The sequence below is a fragment of the Triplophysa rosa genome, linkage group LG17 (genome assembly GCF_024868665.1).
Source record: "Triplophysa rosa linkage group LG17, Trosa_1v2, whole genome shotgun sequence".
Lineage (NCBI taxonomy): Eukaryota > Metazoa > Chordata > Actinopteri > Cypriniformes > Nemacheilidae > Triplophysa > Triplophysa rosa.
In genome coordinates this window covers 22,104,861-22,119,583 of record NC_079906.1, presented here as the reverse complement: position 1 = coordinate 22,119,583, position 14,723 = coordinate 22,104,861, and the positions used below count along the sequence as shown (strand labels likewise).

At 38.9% G+C, this 14,723-nt stretch overlaps 1 protein-coding gene across 5 annotated transcripts in view; it reads left to right on the top strand.

Moving 5' to 3' along the window:
• LOC130568621 (citron Rho-interacting kinase) overlaps positions 1–14,723 on the top strand; it is a 42,423-nt gene that overhangs the window by 25,949 nt on the left and 1,751 nt on the right. The window contains exons 18-39 of one of the 5 annotated variants that reach the window (XM_057357591.1): positions 1,406–1,541; positions 1,626–1,730; positions 1,942–2,082; positions 3,888–3,995; positions 4,302–4,500; positions 4,840–5,004; positions 5,194–5,217; positions 7,263–7,400; positions 7,477–7,651; positions 7,733–7,821; positions 8,583–8,687; positions 8,767–8,936; positions 9,027–9,107; positions 9,825–9,960; positions 10,144–10,283; positions 10,390–10,482; positions 11,616–11,724; positions 12,452–12,580; positions 13,063–13,143; positions 13,244–13,322; positions 13,841–14,014; positions 14,112–14,444. In XM_057357591.1, coding sequence (XP_057213574.1) covers positions 1,406–1,541; positions 1,626–1,730; positions 1,942–2,082; positions 3,888–3,995; positions 4,302–4,500; positions 4,840–5,004; positions 5,194–5,217; positions 7,263–7,400; positions 7,477–7,651; positions 7,733–7,821; positions 8,583–8,687; positions 8,767–8,936; positions 9,027–9,107; positions 9,825–9,960; positions 10,144–10,283; positions 10,390–10,482; positions 11,616–11,724; positions 12,452–12,580; positions 13,063–13,143; positions 13,244–13,322; positions 13,841–14,014; positions 14,112–14,430 — 2,896 coding nt within the window. In that variant the 3' untranslated portion in view covers positions 14,431–14,444. Of the gene's footprint in view, positions 1–1,405; positions 1,542–1,625; positions 1,731–1,941; positions 2,083–3,887; positions 3,996–4,301; positions 4,501–4,839; positions 5,005–5,193; positions 5,218–7,262; positions 7,401–7,476; positions 7,652–7,732; positions 7,822–8,582; positions 8,688–8,766; positions 8,937–9,026; positions 9,108–9,824; positions 9,961–10,143; positions 10,284–10,389; positions 10,483–11,615; positions 11,725–12,451; positions 12,581–13,062; positions 13,144–13,243; positions 13,323–13,840; positions 14,015–14,111; positions 14,721–14,723 lie in introns of those variants that run through there. The other 4 variants (XM_057357589.1, XM_057357588.1, XM_057357592.1 and 1 more) reach the window with 4 other exon arrangements.

Genomic DNA, 14,723 nt, shown 5'->3' with positions numbered 1-14,723 from the left:
TGCATATATGTGAAAACACACAACGAAATGCAATGTTGTGCCTCACAGGACCACAGCGATGCATATTAAACATATATAAAATCTATAATCTTATTAAAGACGGATTTTACAGCAACAGCGTAAACCAACTTATCTTCCGTTAGACCTCTGCAAAGAATCACTGTTGAGTAGTTTTGAATTCATTTAATCCAATTAATATACAGTAGAATATGAATATGAATTAATATTAACATAAATTAAATATTGAATAAATTGTTATATTATAGGGGTGTAAAGGTACGTGTATTCGCACCGAACTGTCACGGGTAACATTCCAAATACAGTCATCATTCCTATGCCCTACTCCTCTTAAAAGGTTTTTTAAATATGCTATATAATATATAAACACTAATAAATATAACACTTTTTAAAATATAAAATGTATTGTTTATTTGCAAACAGTTAGGTTTTATGCTTAAGTTATACCATTAAAACAGCGACATCAGCTGACGGACACAATGCTTCGTTGTCACGGGAACATGCCAGCTGAAGATAATGAGGAAATCACGTCGCTCCCTTTGCCAAGTGCATTCCAAATGTCTACATAATGGCACGTAAATGCCCTGTTCACTCCAACGTCTAAACTCCAAGGGCTCTGCCCTTCGAAGGGAGTAGGGCATAGGAATGATGACTTCATTTGGAATTTTACCCGTGACGGTTCGGTACGAATACATGTACCGTTACACCCCTATTATATTATAACCAAACACAGACCGGAAGTTAACTTCAGGCCAGCGTGTGCGTCCGATGAAACCGTCTATACAAGTAAATACTTTATATACTTGAATCTAAAAGTATAACTACATATAAACTTTAAGCTGAAATTTAACTAAAACTATATCCAACTATAAGCATAAATACATATATACTTTAAACACACTGGGTTTACAGTTGATTTTACTTAAATAATCAAGTTAACATTACTTAAAATGCTGAAATTTGGACCAATAAATTAAACATTTTAATTTACTTGTAAATATCTTAGATGACTTGTAAATATAAAGGTCTTCCCATTACTCAGTTGAACTAAAATGGAAGGATATGATTACCCAGTCAATTGAGTACAGTCAACATATTAAAACATAATAAACACGGTAATCATGCTTTTCAGTATACTTCCTTGAAACAAAGTTTACTCTTTAAATCTTCTATTTGAAAATGAATACACTGATTTACTATACGTTTTGTTGAATTTTGCGTCAGTCAGCTCCCACGCCTTTTCTAAGTCATCTAGGTGAAGAAAGCTGGATCACAACTGGAAATTTTTTGCCAACTTTGATCAAATAACATATTAATTAAACATAGACAAATGAAAATGAAATATGACTTAAGACAGATCGACATGTATGTGGATCTCTCTCTTCAGACTCCGTGCGGAGCAGAGGAACTCAGAGTCACGTCAGACAGTGGAACTGGCGGTGAAAGAACACAAAGCTGAAATCTTGGTTCTGCAACAGGCTCTTAAAGAGCAGAAACTGAAAGCTGAAGGTCTTTCGGATACAGTAAGTGTGTGTGTCTGTGTGTTCACCATCAGAAGAACTGCATCTGTCACGGTTGTACTGATTCAGTGACTGACACACTCACAGCTGGGCGATCTGGAGAAGAAACACACCATGCTGGAGATGAACGCCCGCAGTCTGCAACAGAAGCTGGAGACGGAGAGAGACCTCAAACAGAGACTCATGGATGAGGTTCTTCACAAACACAAACATCACGTTAAACATATAAACATTGCTCGGGATGATGTTCAGTTTGTTGTGTCATTCATAAAATCCTCCAGACCGACGATCCACGATTTTCATCTCGCATAATCGAGTATTTTCTCTGACGTCAGCATGATCGCTGATATATTGTGAATGGTCAGTATAAGTGTGTGTGACGCCGTGGCTCCTCTTCTCTCAGCAAGCAAAACTCCAGCAGCAGTTGGACTTGCAGAAGAGTCACATCTTCCGACTGACACAAGGTCTGCAGGACGCTCTGGACCAGACGGACCTTCTAAAGACCGAGAGAACCGACCTGGAGTATCAGCTAGAAAACATACAGGTATATTTCTACACAATGCGATGCACTCCGCAAATCATCCTTCAATTTCAAGTGTTATCAGCCTCCATCTTAACATTTAATTCATCGAATTTGTTACACTTTACAATTTGTTTCGCTTTGAAATGTGACATCATTCCACCGCCAAAGTACAGTTTTACACAAAATTACCTCAAATAAATTCATTCAAATGTATTATAGTTAAAGTGTAGCGACCATGTTTCTTTGGCAGATTGATTACCATTTGTACACTACAGTTTTACCACTATGAAACACTGTAAAAAACAGTGTCTTCCTACAAAGATAAATGAGTAACTCGAATGTTTGGTTAAACGAGTCAAATGATTGTTTTGGATATACTAAAGAAAATTAGCCTAAACATGTTTTTAACAAAGATTATTTTGTTGACTGGACTTAGATTCTCAAGTTTTTGCGTCAGAAAGTTTGCCCAACTTACCAAACAGTGTATTCTGAACAAACAATAATGCAAGAGTTTGAAAGTTCCCAAGATGCATTGCAGCACGTTCAATTCTGTGTTTCTTATTTGTTTTTCTTTTAAAGATTAGTGTTTTAGTTCTTACTGGCTTAATTTATGCTTTAATATCGTTGTTACTAGTTATCTGTTGTGTTTAGAGTTTTTTTAATGAATGATGGTTTTTGATTCTTACCATGGTTGAAGTTTGTGTGATCGATGTTGAGGTGTAAGTGCATGACACAATGCTAAAATTGTATTAAATGCACTCAAACTGTTCAAACGGTTATTTGATCAAAGTTTTGGTCTGTCTGAGGCAGAAAACAAGTATAATTGTAGTAAAAGACAAATACTGTACATTTGTTTATTATAATAACCAATCTATATTCTCTATTTATGTTCAGCCAACGAAAAGTTAAGTACTGTTGTCCATTTGGTAAACTTGACTATGTTGTGACAACTAATGACTTAAACATCATTTTTTAAGTTGGGTGAACTTCAGTCTGTGTTTGTTGAGTTGACTCAAAAACGTGCTTGTGATAGATTGCCTTATTATTTTAAGTTGACTCTTAAGTTAAAACTCTTTTATTACAGTGAATAAGTATTATAGAAATAAGTTCATTTTATCAGGTGTACTTAAGCAAAGGTCAAGTACTGTGTATTGTACTTTACTTTTTATTCTGTATATTTTACTGTATATTTAACTATATTCCTACATAAGTATACTTTGTCGTAAGTACTAGTATTAGTATATACTTGTACTATTACAGAGTTATTATAGATTTGTTTTCAGTTTTATTAAGTTTTATCAATATTTTAAATCAGCTTTTATTTTTAGATTTTTAACTTTTATGTTGATTTTAGTTCAATTTTTTGTTTCATTCTTTTTCATTTTATAATTTACTTATTTTTTACGTTACTATATAAGATTAATTAATTTTTTATTTTAGTTTTATTTTATGTCCATTATTATAATGTTAGTGCTTTAAACATATTTCAGTTTATTTCTAATGCAACATTTCAATTTTTCATCTAGTTCCAATTTGAGTAAACTTAAAAGAATTTTACTAACAGCGCACTTGAATAAACGTAGGTTTTTGTTTTTAAGAAAAGGCGTTGTACTCTCACGAGAAGGTCAAGATGATCTTGACTTTGATGAGGCCAGTAAAATTGTAAACATAATGAAATTCTGACAAAAACGCTACAGACACCAACATCTGCTGATCTGTGTAGTCAGAATGAACAGTTTTAATCAACAGAAACTTTCAATTTTAGTCAACTTCAAAAGAAATATACTAACAGCACACTTGAATAAACTTTGTTTTTGTTTTTCAAGGCGGCGTTCTCTCACGAGAAGGTCAAGATGGAAGGAACCATCACCCAACAGACCAAGCTCATAGACTTTCTGCAGGCCAAGGTAGAGCACCCCTCTAAGAAGAAAAAGGTCAGAGTCATCCGCTGTGAATTCTAATCTAAGAAATAAACTAATCTGACTAACTGCTTACTGACCTGAGCATTAGGTGTCCCTCGAGCTTCAGAACCCAACAACAGCGTAGACTAACAATACAAAGCCTCAACCGATCAGAAAACACATTTTTCTAGAATTCTACACCCAAGTCGCCTTGAGTTTGTAAGCTGTAGAAGTGGACACCTAATTTGACTGCATATTCAGGGATCGATTAACAGGACAGAGTCCCGGCGTGGACACATGAGTCTGGGCGATTCACTGGCTCTTTCTCTCTGGATTCAGGGGATCTTCGGCGGCCGGAGGCGGGAGGAACTGCTGGCGGCGCTCGCCGCTCAGGGGCAGACACAAGTGCCCGCTGTGCCCCCCGTGGTCCCTGTGCCATTGCAATACAGTGACCTGAAGGTGGCGCTGGAGAAGGAGCGAGCTCGCTGCTCGGAGCTGGAAGACGCCCTGCAGAAAACACGTCTGGAGCTCAGAGAGGGTGCAATGCACATTTTCAGTTTGACCTGAACATCAACTAGCAATACCTTAGCAACCACTCAAAACACCATGGCAACCGTCTAGTATCCGCCTACAACACCCTAGCATTGTTGCCGTGACTTGCAGACAGAAACATTTATCTCCAGAAAATTAAAAAAACGAGGTGCAGTTCCGTTTTTTGCCACTAGGTGTGCAGAAATGACACTCACTTATGTCAAAGATAAATTGTACACACTTTAAATGACATGAAAAAAATATAATACAATGATATGCTCTTTTAAAGAATGCCCATGGTCATCTCTCTTGTCTCTCTCTCGTCTGTATTCGATCCTCTCAACAGTTCAGTTTAAAGCCCTGGAGCACGGCGGACCCCCGACCACACCGGCTCTGGCCCGCCAGCAGCTCATGATGTCCACCAAATCCAACAAGTCTCCAGATCATCAGCCCGGCGGCCCTCTGATGTCGTCCAGCTCCGGGCGCAGGAAGGACGTGGCCAATCCTGAAGGTTAGAATGAGAAACAACAACACAAAGTCCTGCTTAGCGTTTCATCTCTCACTGAGGAATCCTGTGAGAATGCTCGTGATGCTTTTGGTGTTTGAATATATGAGGAGAACATCTGAATGTAAGGACTCCAGACTGAAGGTGCGTATCTGTAATGTACACTTACTGTGCTTCTCTGTTGTCGTCCCACAGAAATAAGGAGAGTCACCTCTGAAAGTAAGTTCTCGCATAACTTTGTCTTGGGCGGCTCGTTCTCAAGAAGCTCTTACATTTGTGCCTGAACATGTTGAGATTTTACAGGCTCACGACTGGCATAAACAGCGAGTCATTTGGCATTTGGCTCCAGCTGAAATATTTATGACCCATTCTTTTTTTTATTATAAAATATGGTTTATGGCAACTCTGTTACGTTCAAAATGTTTAATGCAGTAGTAGTTAAATAGCAAATATCACATCACATTATTTACAGTCAACATTTTGTAAATTTGTGAAAAAGATTGTAAAAGTTGTTCATGTTCCAACAACAGAGAAATAATGAAATATTGAATTTGATGAGGCCGGTAAAATTGTAAACAATGAAATGCTGACAAAAACTGTACAGACACCAACATCGGCCGATCTGTGTGGTCAGAAGGACACCAATGAAATCACTCATGAACCCATTAACACCAAAGACGTCATAAAATCATTCTAAAAAAAATGTATGCATGTATTTTTTATTTCTAAATCTCCACAAATGCAGTGAAAGTGTGATAATTTATTTAAAAACATTTAGTTTATACATTTTTATACAACCAGTTAAAATGTACTCTGTAAAACTTTGCTGTAATTTCGCAGCAGGTTCGCCGGTAACTTACTGTAGATTTCATGTGCAATTTTGTTTTTCAGCATAAACTTACCTAGTTTTAGACATGTGCCCGGTTAACCGCGGTTACCACCAAATCCTGCTGAAACCAAGCTGGCTGCAATAATGCAAGGTATCGATTATTTTATTGATGCGTTAGCTTGTCCGTGAAGCACGGCTCTGGGATCAGTAGGAAATGCTGCTCAATCTAAAAGCAGTGCGAGTTTGAGTCGCTTATAATGTGCATTTGAAAAAGCAACACCTGTCAAACATGATCATTATAAATATACTTTATTATCTTGAAAATACCTGAGGAGGCTTGAGGATCGGTGATGAAAACATGTCCTTAGGCATTTCCTAGAACTACGTGTGTTATGGTCTTCTTCTGCAGTGCGTATTTGGAGTTTCTGCACGAGAGCGCCCTCTGGCTTTCGGATGCAGCAGCATTTTACCGTACTTCACTCACAAGTTGTGCATAAATCACGTGATAGATATTTTCGGTTAACCGGGCATGTTTATATATTTTTCTTTCATAAAACAAGACTTAATATCTTGGGTCACTTTTCTTGTTATGTAAACGTATCGTGAATTAAGAAGTTTTAAATATTTTTACAGAAAACAAGAGAAAAACGCTTCGGAAGAATGTCATATTTCAGTGTTGCTGTGCTAATGCCGGTCTCTTCTTGCTCATTTTGAATCTCAAAAGTCAAAGTGTTTTCATTCTGATTAAAGTCATTAAAAACAGTACTAATTGGAAAGTATATTAAGTAGTAATGAACTCTACAGTAAGTTACTGGCAAACCTGCTGCAAAAACTACAGCAAAGTTTCACAGTGTAGATGCTACCGTTGACACGGTGAACAGTTTTTTGTCAGTGTTTCTCAGTTTTTGTGTGTTTTTTCTCCTAATAACTATATATCAGTGGTAGTTCATAGAGACCCAAATGAAACCGTTTTCTTGGGAATGAGTCGGACGGCTCTCCGTAATCATTTATTCCTTATGAATTTTGAATCTCTGCAGAGATAAGCTCTCTGGCCAAATCGAAACATCTCCGATGAATCTGAAGTTCTGTTGGGAACGTTTGGGACATGCGTATCATTGACTGATTCAGATGTGTCGGGACACTGAGCTTATCTCCAAACGCAGCTTCAGGCTTGTCCATATACAGTACACCGGTATATATGGCATACATCTGCTGTATGTCATGCTGAATGTGAGAAATCCTTGCATGCCCACCGTATATCCAAGCACGATGAGAGTTTGGATGGTGTCAGAGTAATATTTGACTCCGTAAACCTCCTCCGGAGGGGACATTCCTGCTTCTGCCTGTTTGCATTAGAGTATAAGAGACACCGAGACTGTTGTCTTGTGTTGTCGGATGATGTAAGAGATTGTTTTCATCTGTCCGATCGTGCCAGAGTACACCAGACGCGTGAAGGACCGGATTCATCACAGCAACCCGCATCGTTTCACGCAGGGTCTGAACATGAGGGCGGCGCGCTGCACCGTCTGTCTGGACACGGTCCATTTCGGTCGGCAGGCCGCTACCTGCATCGGTACGAGTCGCTGGCCTACAGGTAAAGAGACCGTCCCACTGATGTCTGCTTAAACGTCTTCTCTCTCCCGTGTCAGAATGCCACGCTCTGTGCCACCCCAAATGTTCGCCGTACCTCCCGGCGGCCTGCGGCGTGCCCACGGAGTACGCCCTGCACCTGTCCGAGGCTCTGTGCCGGGAGAAGGGCAGCACGTCCGCAATGAAAGATGCCGGCGTACACATGAGACTGGAGGGATGGATGAAACAGCTCAGGTGCATATCACTGCACAGCTGTGTTGAAGACACTACATGTCACTTCAGGTGCGCTGTGACGGACTGTTTTTCATCCTGCAGAAACGGGAAGCGAGGTCAAGGCTGGGAGAGAAAGTATGTCGTGCTGGACGCATATAAAGTGATCACATACGAGGCGGAACCAAGAGACGGTTTGCAAAGCTTTATTTGATCTCCTCCATTGTGCACTCCTCGGTTTAGTTCTGCTGGAGATCTGCTTGTCTTCTGCTGTGCCAAGATGATCTTCCAGTTTGAAAACAAAAAAGAGGATTGTTCAAGTGTGCTAATAGTATAGTTCTTTTAAACAAAAAATAAGAAAGTATACTTTCAGTCTGCCCGCTATGTACTTCACAGGAACAGATTTAAAACGACACTCTTCATTTAGTGTGACAGAAAAGTTAGAGCACAGACCACTTTGCAAGATGTTAACACTGGTCCCGAAGCACTTCTGGTTTCGCTTTTTTCGATTGTTTTGTAGACATGTATTACAAATATAATTCAATCTTGAACATAAAAAACATCAGATAAATGCTTGTGGGTCAGTTTTGTTTACATCTTGCGAAGTGGTCTGCGAGCGCGATGTTAAGTTTACTTCAAGACAAAAAGTATACTTATAAAAAGTACTAAACTAGGCGTTTACTGGGAGTATAATAGTATAGTGTACTTTTATAAACTAAAAAATGTGTTACAAGTATTAAACTAGTAAACTATCAGAATAAGTAAAGTTACAGTACAAATGAAAAACATCAGAACCTAACAACTTAAAAGTATGTTTATGAACTTAAAAGTTGGCCAATTTAGTAGCATTGTAATAGTACAATGAACGTTAGTGTACTACATAAAGTATACTTGAAATAAACTTGAACTGAAGTATAGTCGATCAAACTGGAATGACGTTGTTGTTTTTGTGTAGAGTCTGTGAAGGTGCTGGATGAGTTCGAGTTGTGTTTATCTGATGGAGAGGTGACGGTTCACTCGGCTGTCGGAGCCTCTGAGGTTCCCAACACGGGGAAGTCAGGTGACCAAACATCCAAACAGACCTGAGAATATCACGATATATGAAACATAATAAAACCGGAGTGTTTTTAACATTCCAGATGTGCCATTCGTGCTGAAGTTGGAATCATTTCCGCAGTCGTCGTGTTGGCCCGGTCAGACTCTTTATCTCCTGACCTCTGGTTTCTCTGAGAAGCAGCGCTGGGTGGCCGTGCTGGAGGCCATCGTAGCGAGCAGTCGCGGGGCGAGAGAGAAGGCTGAAGCTGATGCTGTGAGTGACACAAAGACACAAACACTGTCTGAGGCTTTGTGTTCTTCACGTGGTGATGATGATGATGATGATGATTTTGGTCCTGTGTAGAAATTGTTGGGTAACTCTTTACTGAAGCTGGAAGGAGATGACAGACTGGATATTAACTGCACACTTCCATTGACCGACCAGGTACATCACACACACACACACACACACGCGCACACGCACACACCTGCCTTGAAAAACCTTTTCTTGTGATTTTCAATTTTCTGGCAAAAATGTATAACAATTGAAAAACAATTTTCTTTTCTTTTGACAGTTTACAATTATCAAAGATTAAAATAAGCTTTTTGTATTTTATATGCAAAATAATAAAATGTAGTGTCAATAAAATCATTCATTTTATTATTTGAAATGATTAATTTCAGTATTGAAACACATCAATTTAGTATTCAAAATCAGTAATTTCAGTATTTGAAATATTTAATTTCAGTATTTGAAATCAGTAATTTCATTATTGAAAAGCATTAATTTCAGTATTCCAAATGATTAATTTCAGTATTTAAAATATTTCATTTCATTATTTGAAATCAGTCATTTAAACATTCAAAAGCATTAATTTCAGTATTTGAAAGGCATTAAAATAGTTTTAAAAATAATTAATTTTAGTATCTACAAGGGCTGTGCAATCGTTATTGTCAATTTTGGTATTCGACGATTATACAAAAACAAAATTTAGGTGAAACGATTAATGATAACGATTAGTTACATTTTACCACGAGCTACATGCAGACGTGCAGCTTTTTTACATTTATTATTTATTTGTTTTTCAGTTAAATTCAAGTTAAAAAGATTCATCAAGCAGTTGTGGATGTCTGATGATTGTGTGTGTGTGTTTTTTGGCAGATCGTGTTGGTGGGCTCTGAGGAGGGTCTCTACGCTCTGAACGTGATTAAAAACTCTCTTACTCACATCCCGGGTCTGGGGTCTGTGTTCCAGATCCACATCGTCAAAGAACACGACAAGCTGCTGATGATCGTGGGTGAGCGACCAAAAATCACCTGCTTCCAATAAACACATAGACAGTATTTTAGACATTGCATCACTTACAAAAGAGCTGCCAAAAGGTACCACAGTGTTACCGTGGTAACAGGAGTTTTATGATTTTTTTATGCCACGATACAGAAATATGGCAGTATCCTAACTTTATGTTTGTGTGATGTAGGTGATGAGCGAGCGCTGTGTCTGGTGGAGATAAAGAAGGTAAAACAGTCTCTGTCTCAGTCTCATCTCCCCACACTGCCTGAGATCGTACCGTACATCTTTGAGACGGTGAAGGGTTGTCATCTCTTCGCCGCCGGCAGGGTAAAGCATTCAAACTTTCACTCACTGCATTGCGTCATGTCCTCGTGTGACGTCCAACCCTTCAGAAATCTACCACCAAGGGTTTTTTCGTGTGTTCGTCCTGCAGATAGAAAATGGGCCGTGCATTTGTGCAGCGATGCCCAATAAAGTCACGATTCTACGTTACAACGACAATCTCAACAAATTCTGCATACGGAAGGTAAGAAACCTCTACAAACATCTGTCATTCACAACAATGAAAGGTTTTTATTAGTGATGTACAACTATAATCCGATCCATCCACAGAAGTATTGAGTTTCTTTTCAAATGACACCTGCTGCCTTCTGTTAACTGTCACTAAAGTTTACTTTCAAATTCATTTATGACAGGAGTGCGCATACAAATTATTATATGCTGCTAAATGTCACTTTTCCACCAGTGGAACACTGAGGTTTATTTCAATATTTTGCAATAAAATTCCATCCTAATTATGACAAACTATACTGTATATCTTTGGAAAGGTCTAAGCCTCTAAGAACCTGATCAACGTTTGACAATATAAAGTTGTAGATAGTTTTATATTACTAATATGTTTCAGTTTTCTGATATTATTTCTGTTTTTTTCCTTTTTGTATGTTCCTTTTATCATACATTTGTGTTTTATTCATTGAGTTTGTGCATGAGAAAGTGAAAAAAGGGAAAACATTTCTCAGTATGTGTTGTGGTGTTTAGGAATTACCATTGAAGCGTTCGTGTCCCCCAAGTGGACGTTTGCGGTACAGCAGCTAAAAGTGTTACACAGATCTCATTTTTTTTTCATTTCAAGCTCAAATTCAGAAAACAACTTGGTTACGCACGTGGCTTTGAATTTCTAGCATTTTTTCGCTGAAACAAATATTTATATTTTAAATAATATTTATATTTCATAACCATCAAATTCAACTTAAAATGACTTTAAATATTACATTTTTATTGAAGCGATTCCACTTCCTCAATAATCTGCAAAATGTCTTCGTTCAAACAAGACCAACCTTAGTTCTGTACTCCAAAGCATTCATGATTTATAACCATTTTGCTTTGGATAGTATAAATATTTGGATAGTTAATTAAATATTCAAAATGTTCATTTTGACTAAAAATGTTTGTAAAGTAAGTGATGTTCATTGATATTATGTTTGTATATAACATTATATTGGTACCCAGATCTCTAAATTTAAGGTTATCAACCGATTTCAAAATAACATCAGCATCAGGTGTTTAAAACACATATTAATCAAACACTATAAAACACCAGTAACCGACCATTAAACCGTCTCTCACATCTGTCTCTCTCTCTGTGTGTCTGTCTGTCAGGAGATCGAAACGCTGGAGCCGTGCAGCTGTATCCACTTCACCAGCTACAGCATCATAATTGGTACCAATAAATTCTATGAGATTGAGATGAAGCAGTGTGTTCTGGAAGGTACGTACATCCCTCACGTCATATTACAGTCGGCATGAAACGGAAGTAGCGATTGTCCTTTTTCTGTATCGTGACGTATACCCGAGTGAAACGACTTTTGAAATGTGCACGGATAAATGATTTATAATCAATACTTCACCACTATGTAAAACAATTAGAATGATCATTTTTTATTTCATGCCGACTTTACACTCTCAAATCTGAATCCACACTCACATCTCCGAGCTCTTACTGTATTTATTATGATCACATGCCTCTTTAAATATATTTACATTTTACATTTATGCATTTGGCAGATGCTTTTATCCAAAGCGACTTACATCGCATACATTTGTTTGTAAGTACAGTATATATAAGTCAGGAGGATTTCATCTTACATCTTTTTTAATGCATAGCTGCAAACTTAACCCCCCCCCGACTGCCGAATTTAAGAGTCATTTAGTTAAGTAAAAAAATACTATGTCAGGGAAGGACATTTCTTTGGAAACTTATTTCACTTACTGTTTTCTTGTCAATTAAAGACATAACATCCTGTCATATGAGCGGTGCACATGATGGATCAGTTATGAGGACGCGATGAGCAACAGTCAGTTCTTCACATTTGCATATTTCTCTGCAGATTTCTCATTGAGACCGGCTGGTGCACCATTTGTCAGGACGTGATGATAAGGCACTTATCATTTCTAATTGTGCATCATGTAAGCAGTGTTTCGCCTGTTTTTGGCAGAATTCTTGGACAAGAATGACGTGTCGCTGACGTCGGCTGTGTTCAGCGGATCGACCCACAGTTTCCCCATCGCTATCGTCCAGGTGTCCAGCACACCACAGAAGGAAGAATATCTGCTCTGCTTCCACGGTCAGATACCATCGCATGAATGGCTATCAATGTTGATTTTTATGAAACGCATGTGTGTGTAAGAAATAGGCTACCTACTAGTTCTGAAAGAAGTATGCATTCTAAACTGCTAAGTACATATCCTGTGTGCACATTGTCAAAGTGTTCAGCGTGCAAAAAGAATAATATTACAAAAATACAAAAGTAGTTTATTAAAAACGAAACTTACTCCCAAAACAAACATTTCATTATGGACATCACAACATTCAAGGATTTATTAAACATTCTGTATTTAAATGAAATGAATAGGTATGTGTATAGAAATAGTACAGGTCACTATAAAATAAATAAATTAAGATTTTTTTAATTATGTACATTGACGAAGGTCACATGTTGGATTAAACGTCATATATCATAAAAAATCACCAAAGCTGTACAATTTGTTTGTATTGCAATAACTCCCGTTTTTGCTTTGTTTTTCTCCAATGTGATTGTGACAACAGAGATCGGGGTGTTTGTGGACGCGTACGGTCGAAGAAGTCGTCCCGATGACCTGACGTGGTGTCGACTTCCTCTAACATTCGGTAGCCATGCAGATCTCCTTTCCATAATGTATTCATGAATTTATGATGCGGAACTTCAGGATGACTCACCGAGGCATCTGTTTGTCTGTCTGTCTCACAGCGTTCAGAGAACCGTATCTGTTCGTCACTTACTTCAACTCACTGGATGTTATTGAGATACAGGGACACGCCGCTCTCGGGTACAAACACACAACATGTGATATAAGCAGTGTTGGGTGTAACTAGTTACTAAGTAATGAGTTACTGTAATTTCATTACTTTTCCCTTGAAAAAGTAAAGTAAGGGATTCCTCTTGTTTTTCTTTAGTTACTTTGGACGTAATTGAACTAAACTGTGTGATGTAGCCTATACAATGCTGGAATTGTCTAACTTTAAAATGCACGCATTAATGTATCTTTCTCACATTTGTAATACTTAAGTCAGTTAAGAATACTACTTGGTTATATATCATTTATTTGAATGAATTAAGAGTCGTTCCTTGAATCACTTAAGTAATCAAGGTTGATGTAGGATATAGAAAGTAATTAGTAATAAGTAATGAAACACTTTTCGGAGAGAGTAATTTGTACTACACCATTGAATATGTCATTAGTAACTAGTAATTCATTACTTTTCCAGAGTAATTTACCCCCCAACACTGGATATAAGCCACCAGATTTACTGAAATGAGAACTTTCCTGAATCTTGTTTTAAACAGTCCTCCCGGCCTGGTTCACCTGGACATTCCAAACCCACGAAACCTGGGCCCGGCCATCTCATCGGGTGCCATTTATCTGGCCTCGTCCTATCAGAATAAACTGAGGGTGATCTGCTGTAAGGGCAGTCTGGTGCGAGAGTCCAGAGAGCTGCAGAGGACCGGCTCTAGCAGGAGGTGACCATTGTTCATGCCAATACATCATGAGTTCTGGGTTTATCATTTACAAAAAGCTGTTTTACCAAAGTCTGTGCTTTGTTGGATTTACCCAAAGTCTGACCTCCACAGCAGCCCGAACAAGCGCGGTCCCCCCACATACAACGAGCACATCTCCAAGCGTCTGGCCTCGGGTCCCGGGAGCCAGGAAGGGCCGCTGCACCGCGAGCCCAGCACCCCTCACCGCTACCGCGAGGGCCGCACGGAGTTCCGCAGGGACAAGTCTCCGGCCCGGCCTCTGGAGCGCGAGAAATCGCCCGGTCGCGCCGTGCTGGACAGCCGCCGGGAGAGGTCGCCCGGGCGCTTCGAGAGCAGCGGGAGCGAGAGAGACCGCGAGCGCTCGCGTCTGCACACAAGCTCCGTGCGCACCCAGCTAACGCCCGTCAACAAGGTACGCACGCGACACTGCCACGTAAACTGTGTATCCTTCTAGGGATAGAAACATGATTGGGGATGTTCATGCATGCACAGATACATGAACATCTGCTGCTCAGATGCTTTCTTTATAGTGTTTATTCATGGCTTTCCATGGCGGACGCGCAATTCAGGTTAATGTCCAGCCGTTAGAAATATCTCTGGGACGTCAGGAGCCCAAGCGCGCTGTTAAAATCTGCCTCCTTTCAAGCAGTAATGATGTATCTTCGTCAAACAGAAGTGTGTGACCTCTCTG